The following is a 17537-nucleotide window of genomic DNA, read 5'->3' as shown; positions in this document are numbered from 1 at the left end:
TGTCAAGGCTGGTGATGAAAAGATTTCACTTTTCTTTGAAGGAGTAAATCTTATCCGCATATTATGGTGGCTTGTCATATCATCCACAAGAAGTGGAATTTGAGTGTATACGATTCAGAATTGTGGCGAAGTGCTTCTTTCAGCTCCTCTGATGGACCAGTAGCTTACTCCAAATTACAATTTTTATTTTACAATGTAGATATAAATTTCAGGAGGAACTTACCCCCTTCATCAGTAGCTTGTAATTTGGAGAAAGCTACTGGTCCATCAATTTTAGGCTTGATTACAAATAGAAGACAATATCTAACCTCTTGAGAGTTCTACCGTTAATGTCCTTCACAGAACCATCGCAAGTGGTAATGACTTACAGAGATTACCGATGGCTAAACACCATCCTGAGTGGCCGGAAACGACTAATAAAGGAGAGCTATCTCGAAGACCTAAAAAGATAGCGAAACTGACCGTGATCGCCCACAAATACTGAAGCTCCATCAAAGTGCGTCGTCAGCACGTGCTTGCATGCTTTTGTGTTAGCTAGATTCGGGTATGTGAGGATTCCTTTGATCAATCTGATCTCTCATTTGTCATTATACAAAAATTCACGAGCCCTTTCTGATGCGTGGGTCCGTATAGGATACTGAAAATTCCACATACATACATAATTCCACAACAAGAATAAATAATAGAAATAACAATAATATTAAATTACCCTACGCCGTAGCCGGTCCCAAGCCCGGCTGTGAAAGGAGGAAGGATGGATAGCTTCAGTCTGAATGGCTGTACGCCCCTGCAGCGTCTCAGGGGGTAGGTGAGGAAAGTGCAAGAAGTTTGCAGTCTTGCAGATTACTCACTGAGGAAATTATCAACACACCTGGCAGTTAAGGATAAAATGCAAATCCATCTACGAGCAGAATGAGAAACCTGAGGTCCGGTACGGATAACCGGCGGGAGTCGTCTGACTTGGTGACTGGGTCGGACTCCCGTAATCTTACCGCATCTTGTTGCACCAGAGATTCGTCGATCGTTTCCCGTAATTCGCGCACCTGACAGTGCAGCGAGTCGCAGACCAATACCGTTATATTACTCCCAGCGAAATATTCCCGGCCATCATCAGGGAGTGTGTTCGACTTGAGGCCATCGCGGAAAATGGGGACTAAGAGTCGATGAGGGCTGAGCTGAGCTGTTCACTGAGGTTCGGGACGAATTCCAAAGAGTGTGTATAGAATTCTCGGAAATGGATCTTTTGCATAGACCAGGTATTCTCAGGCTCTATGCATCTCCAGCAACTCCGAGAATTCTATCTCAAATCAATGATGAGATTGCATCTCGACTGTGTGCTGATATGTCGCTGCTTCAACTACAATCACTTGGGTATTGTGGCGCAGTTACGACTGTTAGATTGTACGGTCAGAAGATTCGCTTTCGCGTTATTGGTTTGAGTGACCGAAGAGATTCACCATGGAAAATTCGTCTGGAACGCCGGAGGGACTCACTAAGGTAGAAGATTGCTGGGCTGACTCAACTCAGCTCTGGCAATGCGAGTAGACGGGTGAAGAATAAAGTGCAGAAGGTTTACCGGAACTATGCCATCCCCAGTGAAACACCCGTAGTTGAAATTCTGCACACACTAAAGCAGAAAATTTCGTATGCAGTCGGTTACGACGTTATGGCGAAAGTCACTCCAGACGTGTCCAGAATGCAACATATGCGAGGAACCAGCGGTGCTATTTCAGATCTCCCAAAGAACCCCACCAGAGCGTCTAGACAGCGCAGTTTTCGGTGACGGAACCGAAAAAGTATTGGGGTGGACTTTGGGAGTTATCCGTCCAGCATGCTAAGCATACTGAATGGATCACCGCCGAAGGCACCCGCCATGCCAATACGACTGGCATAAATTTTGCGGATGTTACCGAAGAGGAAGTCCGACGAGCCATAAGCAGATCGAAAAACTGGAGAGGCCCAGGTCTGGATCGGGTGCAGAATTTCTGGTATAAGAAATTTACCAGCGTACACAGTCGGTTGGCACGCAGTATAAATGAGGTCATGAGTCGGCCGGAGGAATTTCCTACTTCTTCCTAGAAAGAGCGCGGTGCAGGACCCCGCAGACAGAAGACCGATTACTTGCTTACAAACCCTCTAAAAATTCGTAACGTCCATTACAAGGATCAATGCGTACTTCGAAACCAACAACATTTTGTTCGAGGAGCAGAAGGGCTGCCGGGTTGGGTCAAGGAGTTAAAAAGAGCAACTCATTATCGACTCGGTAGTTGTAGGACAAGCAATTAGAGGCCAAACAAACCTTTTTAGTTATTATATCGATTATGCCAAGGCTTTTGACAGTGTCCCGCATACCTGGCTAATCGATGTCCTACATCTGTAGCTCGTTGATCCGAAGCTAATAAAATTTGTGGCGACAGTCATAAAAGGGTGGTCTATCCATATACGGAGGGACATTTTCCTGGGGGATTTTTTAAGTCTCCTTTGGTTTGGCATGGCACTGAACCCCCTTTCATGGCTACTGAATGATATTAGAGGGATGGTTTTGCAATAAAATGTGTAAAAAATTAGGCGATAACGGCTTTTCGGTTTCTTACCAGGGCAGAGGCAAATCGTCAGATGCTGCCTCACCTCTCCCTGGGAGCAGCGTGACCGAAGCGGCTCGCAGATGTTGAATGCTCCTTTATAAGAAACCGTAAAGCCGTCATTGCCTAATTTTTTAGAAAGTTTGGGTGCTAGCCCCCTAAATGAGAGGTCCGTGGACCAAAAAAAGAGGGAGTAAGTTGCTCCCCATTTGGTCCGGTCCAGCATTAAGTTGATGCGGACTTAGGACCCCACAATTCTCAAAAAAAAATAATAAAATATGGCGCACGTGCTAAGTGCGAGCTGACAAACTTGATAACTTGATATACTCCGATGACATCAACCTGTATGCCGGTACTGATGACCGCCTTAGAAGTCTTTTGCGAATAGTTGACATGTTCAGCCGTGGTATTCGGATGGAATTTGGATTAGACAAGTGTCCATCCGCAATGGTCATCACGAGCCGCATGCCGGACATAGCATTCGTGACTTCCACATCCAAACTATGACCGAGACAAATTTTTACAAGTATTTAGGACTATTGAGCTTAGGGGAAAGCGACCAATTGTTAGGTTTTTGTAAAATAAATAAATATTAATCATTTTAAATGTTAAATGTTTGAGGTAAATGATGGAATGGGAATCGGGAAATGGAGAGGAGTTAATTGGGAAAGCATGGAGCATCGCTTTCTTGCGTAGTATCTCCTGCTGCCGTCCGCTAGGATCCTTCATGACCTGTCTTGTGTCTATCTATTTCTAAATGCCAGTATGAGATCAATCGCGTTGACATCACCAGCTCTTTTTTCTTCAGCTTTTCCTGGTAGAGCCGGAAAAGAAGTTACTGACAGGCGAGATTTAGCCTGCAGATCCCTCTCACATCCGTGAATGAAGTTTTCTTCTACTCTGCCTTCCTCTTCCGTTTTCTCGAAGTTTTAGGCAATAGTGCCATGAGCAGCCATAGTCGGGTTTCCAGTTTCTTCCATGATGGGAGTTGCTGTACTTTTTAAGGCTTTCTGTAAAGCAAAACCTTATTAAAATCGGTTTACTGTCTGCCCGTCACGCGCACTTTTCTCGAAAACGGTTAAAGAGATTGACATCAAATGTGGTGAAAGGGTGGAAACCGTAAACACACATGCATACAGTGAGTTACATCATTTTACGTCGAATTCAAGGAAGTCCCCATACATGGAAATATAGTCATGTGGGATATCAAATGAAAGGTCTCGATTAGTACTTTCCGAAGCCGTAGCTTTGACATTTGTTGGAAAGGTGGGGAATGGAGGGCTGAAAGTGATAATTTCTTTCACGGACCAATCAAGAATATATATATATTACGTGCCAGGGACAAATGGAATAAATCTATATTCAAGAATTTTTATATAAGAAATACACAAAAACTTTCATACATGAAGCGTCCACCTTCCGTTTTTCCGATTGGAGAAGTCGAGAGCATGGCTCCCACAGATTTCTCCCTGGGTGAACATGAATGTGGTGAGGTCTCCAAAATTTGGACTGATTGCTCAAAGTCGCGGGTGGAGTCGAAAACTGTGACTTCCTACAACTTGAAGAGTCAACATCCGGTGCTCCCATATTCATTGCGGGATACTTCAGGCATATAGGTAATATATATTCGACAAATCGAAGATGCTAACAGAGGTTGCTTCTTTGACAACATTTTTCTCCAAAGAGGATGTGTTTTCAAACAGTTCCAAAATATATGTCCATATAAGCTCTATTTAAACTATCGTTATGAATTCAAAAATACTTACTTTGACGACGTAAGAGATCAAATAAAATCTCGAAGGTTCATCAAAACTGATCATCTTTATATTTTCAATGATTTCGTAAAGAATATAAAATTAAATACTTTCACTTTTCCTCCACTTACAGCCCCACACATCGGTCACTTGTACTCGGCTGTAATAGCAGATGCAATATGTCGCTATAACACTATTAAAAACCCTAACAGACCATCGAAATTAACAACAGGAACTGATGAGCATGGAACAAAAATACAACAAGCGGCAGCTATTCATAAAGTGCCCGTTAAAGAATATTGTGATCGAATATCGGCCTCCTATCAAGAAGTGTTCGATTTAGCTCATGTTAAGTATTCAGACTATATTCGAACTACTGAGAGTCGACATGTGAAAGCTGTTCAGCATTTTTGGAATCAACTAAAGGCAAATGACAAAATTTATTCAACTACATATGGTGGGTGGTACTGCGTTTCAGATGAAACTTTCCTCACGGATAGTCAGCTGAAGGAGAATCCTAATGGGGTTAAGGTGTCTGCAGAGTCGGGCCATTCGGTTGAATGGACAGAGGAGGAAAACTACATGTTTAAGTTGAGCAAGTTGCAAGAGGATGTGCTTTACTGGATCAAACAAGGGTAAATGGAATTTCCTATTTGCTGTGAAAAGAGACTTTATTGAACCGATTTCTTTCTATTTTAATAGTGACCGAATTAAACCATCCAAGTTTGAGAAAGTTCTTCTAGATTACCTAAATGAGCCCTTGCCAGATGTATCAATATCGAGACCCACTTCTAGAGTTCATTGGGGAATAAAAGTGCCTCATGATGAATCTCAAACGATATATGTATGGTTGGATGCCTTAGTCAACTATTTGACTTCCGCCGGATACCCTAATTCAGACGTATGAAGGATATTTGTAATTTGATATATGCACATAATTTGAGATCCCTTTTTTCTAGTTTACAAAATCTTGGCCTGCTTCTCTACATATTGTAGGGAAAGATATTCTCAAGTTCCATGGAATTTATTGGCCAGCATTTTTGATCGCGGCAGGTAATATGTTATTGTCAGCTTTTTAAATAAGCATAAATAATAGAAGATTTTCTCTCTGTATCTAGGTCTTGAACCTCCAGAGAGACTTTTAGTGCATTCACATTGGACTGTCGATGGACAGAAAATGTCTAAAAGCAAATTTAACGTCGTGGATCCTCTAGAAAGATCACGACTATATACAATGGAAGGGCTTCGTTATTTCCTTTTACGAGAGGGTGTTCCACATAGTGATGGCAGTAAGTACAAACAGATTTGTTTTTAAATATTCATTACATACAATACGTAGCGATTTAAATATCTCGGGTCAATGCTATCAGCCAATATAGAACTGCGTTATGAGGTTGCTTCACGCATTAGAGTAACCTAGATGAAGTAGCGTTCCGCAACTGGTGTTCTTTGTGATCGACGTATCAACGAACGTCTCAAATCTAAAATTTGCCGCAATGTTGTCCGTCCTGTCACACTCTACGGTTCTCAGTGTTGGGCATAAAAGACAATGAATGGCGTCTTGCGAAAATGGAGACGAAGATGTTGCGTTGGACTAGAGGCGTGACACTTTTTGATCAGATCTGAAATGAGGGAGGAAAACGGGGTTGCATCGATGGTGTAAAAATTGCGAGAGAGGCGTCTTCGATGGTATGGTCACGTAATTCGCGCAAACGAGAATTCACTTGCCAAGATTGGTCTGAACATCGAAGTCAATGCTAAGCGACCAAAAGGCCGGACGAAACAACGGTGGCTTGATACACTGGATGGGGATTTGAAAGCCCCGCATCTAGGTCAGGCATTTGATAGAACCAAATGGAAAAACCGATCACGGCGAGTCAACCCCGCTTGTGAATGGGACAAAGGCTGAAGAAAAAGAAGAAGAAGAGAGTTACATTAGGTTGTGTTTTGTGATTGGTTCGAATTAATTATGTATGGGAATTTCTGATAATAGAAAGGATATCAGCAGATTCTGTTGTCTGATAGGATCCTTGGAATCATTGGTCCCATAGGATCCTTGGAATCATTGGTTTCGTAGCATCCTTGGAATCATTGGCAAGGCTGTCAAGAAAAGTTATTGCAGTCCAAGTTAGAGCCTTTGGAAAACATTTTCTTTCCTGTTCTCAAGTGGAATTTTAAGATATGGTTTGAAACAATATCCTAATCAATATTTGTCTTTTGCTTCCCCGCGGAACAGCCGCAAAAAATTACTTCCCGGAGATGGCTGCGCTTTTCATACTCAGAGGGCAATTAGTAGATCGTTAAATTGTAATTTCTCAGAAATGAAATAACCTATTGATTTGTGTTTTTTTTTATTTTCGATATAAGGAATGAAGTTAAAATAAAAATGTGTCCGGTTGTTGTTATTGTTCTACACAGGATTGTATTTGGTGTTGAAATCGCCCTTTTTTTAGACTTGATCTAACTTCTCCTGCTGTTTTGATCAAACCCTGAACTCGAGGAAAAAAGTGTAAATGTAGATTTTGTTTAGAACATATGTAGTCATAACCTCAACTAGGATTAGCAGCATCGACGGAAAAGTAGAATTTTGGCAGGTTTTGTGTAAAACAAAACCTTATTAAAATCGGTTTACTGTCTGTCTATCTTTTTTGTGGGGTTGAAAGGGGGAAAGGTACAAAACATATCACTGGCTCCTGTCATACGGTTACGTAAGACTTTTATTCACTAAAACCACCTCCTTCGCTTACCCCGCGGGACTACCATTTCGGTATTACGTCGCAGGGTAGGATCAGTTACGAATGGCGATTCGTGTCGTTATTTGCTATTTTCCTCCGACGCTCCTCTTTCCTCAACAGGGTTTGGGTTTTTGCCACCGCCCTCCAAGTTTTTTTCAGAGGCTAACATTTCATCCACGATATTCTCGGGTAACATTCCCGCTCCGGCGTCAATTGCCGCCTCTGCTGTGTGTGCGGCGAACCTCTGGCAGTTAAAAACAACATGTTCCGCATCCTTCGAATTCATCTCGCATATTGGGCAATATGAGGTCTCGTCACGTCCGAAGCGATAAAGATATGTACAGTACTCCCCGTGTCCGCTTAGGAATTCAGTTAGGTCGTAGCTAACTTTACCGTGCCTTCGTTTGATGCATTTTAAGACATCTGAAATAATCCTATAAGTCCAGGGTCCTTTAGTTAAATCACCCCATCTTTTTTGCCACTCCAAAATCGCTTCACTTCGTGCTAATTGCCGACGATAGGTACAAGACTAGCCAATTGCACATGATGTTCGCCAAGATGTCGATAGGACCATGCTTGCTATCATACATGCTGCTTTGTCGCATCAGGTATTAGGGAGCAACCAATTTGACTAAACGCCGGACATCTGCCACTGCCTGTGATATGGCCGATGTTACTCTCGTGTGTTTCTCTGCATAGCAGGCAATAAGGATTCGCATTGCAATCTTTGGCAATATGCCCTTCCTCTCCGCATCTTTGACATAATTTAGACTTATCGTACTTGCTTGTATAGTTTCTCGAAATGTGTCTAAATTGCAGGCATTTAAAACACAACTTTGGCGATATCTGTTCTCGCAGTCGACAGCTGACCCAGCCAACCCGAATTTTACCAACAGCAATAGCTTTTTCGCTGCTTCGAGTGGCAAGGCTATTGTGGCTGTCTGAATACCACCATGTGCATTACGTAGCCTGATCACATTGGACAAGGATCGAATTTAGCCCAAGTTGGGGTTTTAAGGCCTCGCAGATCTCCGCGTTTGTGGTGATTGCATTTAGGTCCTTGCATTTAATCAGCATTAAGTCCTGGCTCAGCTTTACCTGCGCTGCTTTTCCCTTTGGCGGTCTTCCTTTTTTCTCTACTTTAGTCCAAGTAGACTCATCGATGCGTTTCTCCGAGGAATACATAAGGACCGGCAAGATCATAGTCTTGTACAGTAAGAGCTTTGACCCTACGGTAAGACATTTCGAGCGAAAGAGCTTTTGTAAGCTGAAATAGGCTCTGTTGGCAGCCAACAACCGTACGCGCATTTTATCGTCATAGTTGTTATCGCTTGTGATTTTCGACCCTAGATAGGAGAAATTTTCAATGGTCTTAAAGTTGTAGTCTTCTATCTTTATTCGATTTGATTTTGTTCGTTCTTTGGTTTTTGGCGCTGACGTTGCCATTATGTACTTCGTTTTACCTCCATTTATGTACAGTCTGAGATCTCGCGTCGCCTGCTGATCTGGTTGAAGGTAGACTGGGTTGTTCTTCCCATAATGTCGATCTCGTCAGCGTAGGCCAGTAGTTGGGTGGACTTGAAGAGGATGGTGCCTCTGGCATTTACATCTGTACCGCGAATCAGTTTCTCCAAGGCCAGATTGAAGAGGACGCATAATAGGGCATCCCCCTGTTTTAGACCATTGTTGAAGTTGAATGGTCTCGAGAGTGATCCTGCTGCTTTTATCTGGACTCGCACGTTGGTTAGGGTCAGCCTAGTCAGTCTTATCAATTTCGCCAGGATACCGAATTTTATCACGGCCGTGTACAGTTTTACCCTGGCTATGCTATCATAGGTGGCTTTAAAGTCGATGAAATTGATGATTGATTGATTGATTGATGATTGATTGATTGATGCTATATTTCAACAGTTTTTCCATCGCTTGTCGCAGAGAGAAAATCTGATCTGTTGCTGATTTCCCTGGAGTGAAGATTCTTTGATATGGGTCAATGATGTTCTGAGCGTAGGGGGCTTCCCCCTTTTTATGTATAGGATATATAATGCTTCGTTGCCAGTCGTCATTTATTGATTCCCAGTTGGTGAACCGCTTGGTGTAGTTAGTCGCGTCTATATTTAACCAATTCGGCTGTAATTCCATCGTCTCTTGGAACTTATGGTTTTTAAGCCGGTAGATTGCATGGACTGTTTCTTCAATGCTTTGCGGGGGCAGTATTTGTCCGTGGTCTTCAGTTGGCGGTTTTGGTTGTTGAGCAGTTCATCAAAATACTCAACCCATCGCTCCAATATGCCCATTTTGTCGGAAATCAGATTTCCCTCTTTGTCTCGGCAGGATAAACATCGAGGTGTGTAAGGCTTTATCCTGCTGCCTTATTGGTAAAACTTCCGCACCTGGTGCGGTTGCTCTCTGTATTTTTCGAGTTCATGGACCTGTTGGTCCTCTCAGGCTTCCTTTTTCCATCTATGAAGTCACTTCTTCGCTCGCCCGAGTCCGTGATTCTTCCATTCCGTTGTTAGCTTACATTCGTCGTTAAACCAGCTCTTCCGACTCTTTATGCGGCTGGGCCCAAGTATGTTTTTCGCCGTATTTATGATAATGTTCTTCAAGTGGTTGTGACGATCATTTGTTGATGCTTCATCTCCAGGATCTCTATTAACTGCGGTTATTGCGGCATCCATTTCCCTCTTATAGGTGTTGGGGAGGGCTGCGTTGTGGATGACTTCAGTGTTAACTCTCACCTGATTGTCAGAGGGCATTCTGGGTGGTGTTGTTATTCGAGCTCGGAGCACCATGCTAACGAGATAGTGATGCGAGTCTATATTGGCCCCCTTATATGTTTTGACATTCATCAAAACTGAGGTGGCGGCGTTCGATCAACACGTGGTCAATTTGGTTGAAAGTGGTCCCGTCTGGAGAGGCTCACGTATGTTTATGGACCGCTTTCCGCGCAAACCAGGTACTTCCAACAACCAGTTCGTGTGACACTGCTAATTGAATAATCCGCAGTCCATTATCATTTGTATTTTAATGTAAGCTATGAGAGCCAACGTATCGCCTGAATACGGGCTTCGTCCCTACTTGGCTGTTAAAATCCCAAGTATTGTTTTGATATCATATCTCTGACAGGCTTCGAAGGTTCGTTCTACTGCCTCGTAGAAGGTATCCTTCTCCGACTCTGCAGTCTCCTCTGTAGGGGCGTGAACATAAATGAGATTTATATTTCTAAATTTGCCTCGCAAGCGCAGAGTGCATAGCCGTTCGCTTATGTTTTCAAAGCCGATAATAGCCGGTTTCATTTTTTAGCTGACTAAGAAACCTATTCCGAGCACATGGTTTACTGGATGGCTGCTATAATATATGATGTAGTGGCTCTTCTCCAGGAAACCGGTCCCTGTTCAGCGCATCTCTTGTTACATCAGCCTTATATTGGGACAGGCTGTAGGCTAGCTGCTCAGCAGCATTCGATCTGTGCAAGGAGTGCGCATTCCATGAGAAAATGCGGAAATCGTTATTCTATTGTCGTTGACGGGTTCGTCGTTTTAAATTTCATCCTGTCCGAGGCTCCTTCTGTGGCTTCGTAACATCGTAACCTGGAGGACCAGAAATACATCAGATTCTCAGGATTTGCAGATTAGTAGTGAACCGTAAGGTCTTTCTATAGTGTAGGTCGAATTCGTCCTTATTACCGACTTTCGGTCCTATTCGTGATCGAAAGTTCCAAGTTTAAAAAGAATAAACCATTTTTCGTTGTGAAGTGTCTACCATTGAATCCGTCCGGCTCGAGCGTGTTTTCCTGGTTCTATAACAATGCTTTTTCCATGGTTATGAGTTGTTTGGTTAACTCAGGAGGAGGAATATTCGGCAGGGTTCCATTTTACAGTGAAAATTCCCGTCATCAGTGTTCCTTCTCTGCTACGTTGTGATTGTACCTAGAGGTCCCCACATGTAGACGAGATTAGGATATGTAGACGAGATTAGGATATGGTGGTAGAGCTGTAGATGACTTTTCAGGGCTTGTAAATTTAATGTGGTATATAATATCAGCCCCATATATCATACTGCGATACTTTCCACTCTTTGACTGCTCACAGGGAGCCAGGATGATATTCCCAGGAAATCGTGGATATCAACGTATGATCAAAATTTTCATTGCTTCTTTGGAGCCACACCCGTCACCACTAGCTCGACAATGTAGATTTTAATAGATTAATCGTTCACTGTGGCCACCATGTAGACCTGACTTCTAGTTGGGAGGTTACGTCAAGAGTAATGTTTTCCTACTTCTTCCATTTTAATTAAGAAGGGTTCCAAACATGCTCTTGACTTTCTCTTTTGAAATTCCCTTTTGGTGTTTGTCCATTTGCAGCTTACACAAATTTAATGCGGGTGTTGGATCTAGGAACTGCTATATATGCTGGTCCGTTTGGGGGGTTTCAAATAAACGGCATTGACTAGTTCTGTCTGGACAAGGTTTTAGCTTAGACGTTGGTTGCCCCAATGGAACAAAGTCATAAAAGCTGTCATAGTTAAAACATCCAGTTTCAGGTTTCTGACTTGTACTGACGATTTCGTGAGCATCGTTTTTCTGGAATACCCTCCCTAAACATGGTTACTAATACGTTCCCTATTTTGATAACGATTTACAGGACAATTTTATGTTCTATACAAACTGCTTATTTCCGGCAAAGAAATACATTTCCCCAACTCCAGACTTGCAGTAGGGTAGGTGACCATTCAACCAATAAAGTTCAGTTTTATTGGAATTGAATTCGAAAAACGATATGTATCGCTATCTAAGCTAGCCTGACCACTACCAATCATTTTAGGTAAATAGCTCCAAGCAAGACATCAATCCTTCCTGATTTGCCTTTGTTATTGAAATGATAAGAGCTGAGCAAATATGTAAACAACGTGTTTTCGCTCTTAGGGATGAGCAGGAAGGACGAAGTAAGTCACATAAAAAAGGAACAAAAATATTTCCGAACGAACAATGGAGCTGAGGTAATCAATATTACTTTGTTGTACTAAGTCACGACAGAAAAGTAAACAGAATGGAACATGCCGTCGGATTTACAGATCTATTTCGGGCTCAATAGATTTGATTCGAAAAGGAAAGTGAAGAGGCGACCAGTTGTGACAAAGTAGCTTTAACTGAATCGTGACACCCGTAATCATGGAAACGCGAGAATCTATCTAGAATACTATAATATTAGCAGGAAGCCTCGTGGTATTTGTTTATGATTTAAGATATCCATGCATGAGCTTGAATTCCTGGAGGGAGGCCAGAAGGTGCTTAGAAGACCCTAGTTTGTGGTACGAGTATTAGGAATCACATAAGTTTGGAAGAGTATGTACAACTATTGCAGGCCGCAGGCTACAGGGGTAGATATGAATAGATCCATTCAGGAACATGTTTCTATTGTTGTACGAGCAAAGTGAACAAATGGAAGCAAAACATAATCGTTATATTGGTTATTTGTGTTCATCAATTGTACAATATTTGGATATGCAATTAATGTCTCTCTTAAATCTTGGTTTGCTTCGTTGTGGTTTCCATGTGAGCTCCCTAAAATTCTACGCTCGACAACATGTAATTGTGTCGCGTCTATCCAATGAAAGTTAATAACATTAATTTTAGCGCTGTATCTCGAACAGACAAATGATGGCGCTATTGAGCAAGAAATATTGGGTAAAATTTAATAAAATGGTTATTGTTCTGACCACAATATTCTATTGGTTGATTTGCTGGCTTGCTGGCTTTTCATATTTGTTAAGGCTTGTTCGATATCACGCTTTCTGTGGTTTGTTAATCGATGGGATTATTGGGGTCGTGGTTATTTGAAATGGTAGGCTCAGATATATGCATATGATTTCGTCCTGTAATCTGAAGGCCGAGAGGTGAGTTGTGTTAAGGAAGGTATTCCATGTTTGGGATTCACAGTTAATTGCTTCGGTTTGAATAACAATTATGAAGGATAAGTGATAAGCGCTTACAAATTGCAGGATTATATTCATATGTGTATGTATACAGTTGACCACTTTTTGGTGATACATAGGATTAATATTCATTTACAAATGGGTTGACAATGACGTAGGTTTCCATCAAAGACGGGCAGGTATTTTGGTTTTGGGGCATTTGGTTGCTGTGGTAGCTGGCAGTTTCCAGCATCTTCACACATCACTCTATTTTAATGTAGCTATTTATTAGAATTGGGTCCTTGGTCGGATTTTAATGAATTTGATATACATACGTTCGGTAGATCATCGCCTTATTCATCTAAATACATATGTATGTAGCGAATAATTGACGTTCCATAGTTTAGGAGGTAGCCCTATTTAAGGGTAGAGTTTGTATTTATGGAGGAGATAAGCCTCTTTACGTTGATTTTTCTCAAAAAGCTGTGAACCGAGTTACAACTTTTTTTACGTTTTATTTAGTATAACTTAATGGGCCTGTTGTTGAAAAACAAAACCTTATTAGAATCGGTTATACCGTCTGTCTATCTGACAGATGGTCTGTCAGACACTATTTTCTCGGTTACACTTATTGGCACGAAATTTCGTACAAAGGGTGGAACTGCGAACCTCCATGCATGCGGTGAATTATATTGCTATACGTTGAACTTAAGGGGGGGCGGGGGGGAGGGAGTAGCATTAACATTACTTCTTTCAACTTACAGAAATCGTCAATTGTAGAAGATAATTTATAAGAGGTATGTTAAAAACTACCTTTGAGGTAATAAAAAAAACAAGTCGTTTATGAAAGGATGCGTATCAAAAGTCGATTTTGTGGATATCTCCAATAAAAATTAAAGAAAAACAGAAATTTTGAAAAAGAGTGTCCAAATTAAAAAAAATGCAAAATCAATAATGCTTGCCGCCTCTGGCCCTTAAGACTTCTTTGATCCCGTTTAGCAATTTTTTCATGATATGTTGGATATAGAGTCGGGAATTGCTGGCGGGGTTCTTTTGAACACTTGAGTTCCTTTCATATGATTTACAAAATTTTACGTGACCTTTTTCCGGTGATGTCAAGGAAATGAATTCGAAGTTGAAAATGTGAAAAATAAAAAAAAAATTATGGCTCGTGCATAAGGCCGAAAAATTCGTGGCACGGATGCCAAGATTGCGAAAGGAAGATTCCAGGCCTATCGCATCCTTGAGCCGGCCATTCAAGGCAGGCCTTTCAGTCACGCCTGAACAATCCGCAGTCCATCCGACCGCGTCTTGAACTGAAAACAGCATCCACGAACCGGCAAAACGGACGACATCATGTATTAAACTCTGTTTGGGAAAGGCATTGAGACCTGAATCAGAGATACTTTTGTGTTTTAGCATTTATAAAAAATGTTTACCAGCGATGAAGATGCGCATAATATTATCGCTCTAAACAGGCAGTGTACGACAACTGTTGACAGGGCGCATCAACGCATACACTTGCTAGTTTGCCTTATCTCTATTCCTTCTGGCCGGATGGTTGAATTGTTTTTCATTCGGTCACCGGCGCCTGAACAGCCCAAACAGACAGGTCGGTCGCATTCCACTCACGTTCCGAACTGGCGACTATTCAGACGTAACTGACAGGCAGAACTGCTCATGGATGGTGGACTTCAATTGATGTCCTGCCTGCCTTAAAATTCAATGCGACACAGTGTTTGCGGTTCTCTCTTTACCTTCTTATCACCTTACCTTACCATCTTTCAGAGATTATATTTGAAGATGCCTTCATCTTCCACGTGAGTTCCACGGGGAGCCAGGAAGAAGGGGGAAGGGATCTTCAAGGTGAAAATTTAGTTGGTTTGTAAAACCATTTGCATAATTAATTCAAAAACCATGAAATTTAAAGATATTCAACATTCAATAAAGTTTACAAAAGCATGTGAAAAAAAGGAAAAAACTAAGCCCAATAAAAATAATAATAATTGATATTAGAAATTAATTTAAAAAAATAGGACCTAATTGGAAAAACACGTACTATCGCGAATTGCTGATATTCAGTTGAAAATTATTCCGTACAGCTCTGTGGTGGCGTCCAAACTCATTACTAGTATCAAATGCTAAAAAAAGTCATTTATTTTCAAATATTACTTCAGCATTGATACCAGTGGATGCGAGGCCTATCTGACACCTCTCCTGCAACTAAGGGGTGCAGCGCCCAGTTTGTGCAGCGCAACTTCTCGCTTTAGTCCACAAGGAGCTGCGCCTGTGATATGTGTATAACAACAACGCCATGAAACGCTCCACAAGGGAGGCCACCGCGAATAAACGTGGTGAAAGGACATCCTCCAGGAATTTTCCTGGGCATGTACGTTCAGAGGGTCATCGCGGTTCCCATGGTACCAGAGCTTCTTGGCAAGAGTCGCTATGGATGAGTCTCTTGCAACCTCCGGTCTGAAAGCCTTTCTTAAATACATGGAGACAGTACTCCCCAATAGCTTCACTGGAATCAACTCGGTGCGGAGAACTGCAACAAGGCCATTCCAGCAGTTGCATATCGCTGTGAGTAGACACAACACATAAGACATCACAGGACAACAATAACACAAAACGCACGGAACTAGTGGCTACCCACCAAGGCCATTATTGTTATTCGCCCATCACATCGTACTACAGAAGAAGCAGCATCGAGGAGCTCTCTCCGTCGGTAGAAGGCAGTAATCGCGTATATATTAGTCCATCGAAGCTTTTCACTGCTAGCAAAGGAAATAGTTAATATCAAATATACTGTTCACTACATAAACGCCTAAGTTGTTTAGATTGCGGAGGTTACGGTATGCTGGGCAGACATAGATGACATTTAATTAGTTCTTTAAATCTGTCCCACACAACGCACCTCTGAGTCGTGGCAAGGTTCTGCGAAAAGAAGCTACCATGTCCCACTAAGTCCATGATAGAGCTATTTATGGCAGACACATTTCACGTATGCACCTGCATCCTTTCACCTAATCTGCTACATAGATCATAGGTCCAACAGCTTTTTAAACGCAAACGGTTCTAAACCTTCCACTTCACTGCTCCTAACAAGATTCGTTTGTAGCAAAGGTACGCCCCTCCTGGTACTGTAGGCCTTCTGTCGGACTACCTCTAGATCAGAAAGGTCGAGAGAAGAGATATGGTCCTGGAAGACCGAGGATTACTCATACCCTTCACTAGTGACTTCGGGAGCACAAAATCCTGAGCAGTCTTCCAGAAAGACGGGAAATAGCCCTCCTGTAAGCAACATTCATACAGACATTGGACATGAGATGGCCTGTCAGACGACTTTGCGCATCTTGCCAGTAATCCAATTCAAGCCGGATGATTTCTGAACCTAGCCATGCTTTCCTCGAAGTCGCAACACTTCTGAGGAGGAATATCTTCCTTTGCAATACAATTGCCAGGTGGTACTGAAGTTTCAGATCTCGGAAATGGTTTATCCAGCAACGTATAAACATTATTACGCCGTGCCAGCATAGGTTCTCCCTTCATCTTAATGTTGGTGATGTCGTCACTTGGTTTCCCTTTGCATATCTGGTAGACCTTGAAATATCTTACAAATCGAAGAATTTCGTAACAAATGGTAGTCTGAAGGCGTAAATTCTAGCGACTAATTAAGCTCAAACAGCTTTTAGTGGTGTTATGGTGTTTGGAATTGTCGAGTTTTGCATGTTTTTTTAATAGTATTCATTCAGTTTATCTAACGGCACCAATACGTGCCCGTATTAATCCTTTGATTCTTTGGTAAGGGTTGGAAATGCACAACATCTTTGATATCCCATTATATTGGCTGCATGACCTTCTTTTGGTAAAGGCTTGCTTTCGACGTTGGATATGGTGGTTCATTGCGCTTGCGCTAGACAGGTTGCTTTGGATGTTATTTTCATCGCTTGCGCTACAAAAATGAATCATATTCCGTTTGAGGAGCACATTGCCCATGGGAAGATCCTGAACCAGAACAATCTCCTTCAGATCATGTGGAAATTTACAAAACTCAATCGAATCGCGCAATTTTTTCCTTATTACAAAACCACCTACAATTTATACACACGAACAAAGGTAAGCGATATAGAAGTAACTTGAAACGAGGGATGAATGGAGGGTTAAACCTAAAAACTTGTCCTCCTCTTACAAAATTGCTTTCTTAACCTTCTTGTCGGTTTTCAGGAACTTGACAGTCTTTGTCAAGAGAAGCCCTTCCAATAAGTTACCTGCATGGGTTGTCAATAACTGGGCTCAATATTGATTTCACCAATAATATTAATAGTGGTGGGGCACACATGAGACCATTTTCCGACGCTTTTGATTCAGTCTGGAAGATCTTCTCGCCAACTTGGGCATATATGCGGTTGGAATTCAGCCCCTCAAGTTAAACGAAAACATGCACTGGGTTGCGGTAGATTCCCAGTTCGCTTCGCCCGGAGCTTCTGTTCATGGCTGCGAGCGCTATGGGTTGCTTCCTATCGAAAGATGACAAAGTCCACAGACAT

General features: G+C 42.0%; 1 protein-coding gene across 2 annotated transcripts in view; it reads left to right on the top strand.

Annotated features, from left to right (window-relative positions):
• LOC119652980 (methionine--tRNA ligase, mitochondrial) overlaps positions 1 to 17537 on the top strand; it is a 114645-nt gene that overhangs the window by 1092 nt on the left and 96016 nt on the right. For both annotated transcript variants that reach the window (XM_038057390.1, XM_038057389.1), the window contains exons 2-5: positions 4470 to 4971; positions 5039 to 5237; positions 5296 to 5389; positions 5455 to 5625. In XM_038057390.1, coding sequence (XP_037913318.1) covers positions 4470 to 4971; positions 5039 to 5237; positions 5296 to 5389; positions 5455 to 5625 — 966 coding nt within the window. The remainder of the gene's footprint in view (positions 1 to 4469; positions 4972 to 5038; positions 5238 to 5295; positions 5390 to 5454; positions 5626 to 17537) is intronic.

The sequence above is a fragment of the Hermetia illucens genome, chromosome 3 (assembly GCF_905115235.1).
Source record: "Hermetia illucens chromosome 3, iHerIll2.2.curated.20191125, whole genome shotgun sequence".
In the NCBI taxonomy this organism is placed as follows: Eukaryota; Metazoa; Arthropoda; class Insecta; order Diptera; family Stratiomyidae; genus Hermetia; species Hermetia illucens.
The sequence above is the reverse complement of the archived record's forward strand: the minus strand, read 5'-3'. Positions and strand labels throughout refer to the sequence as shown.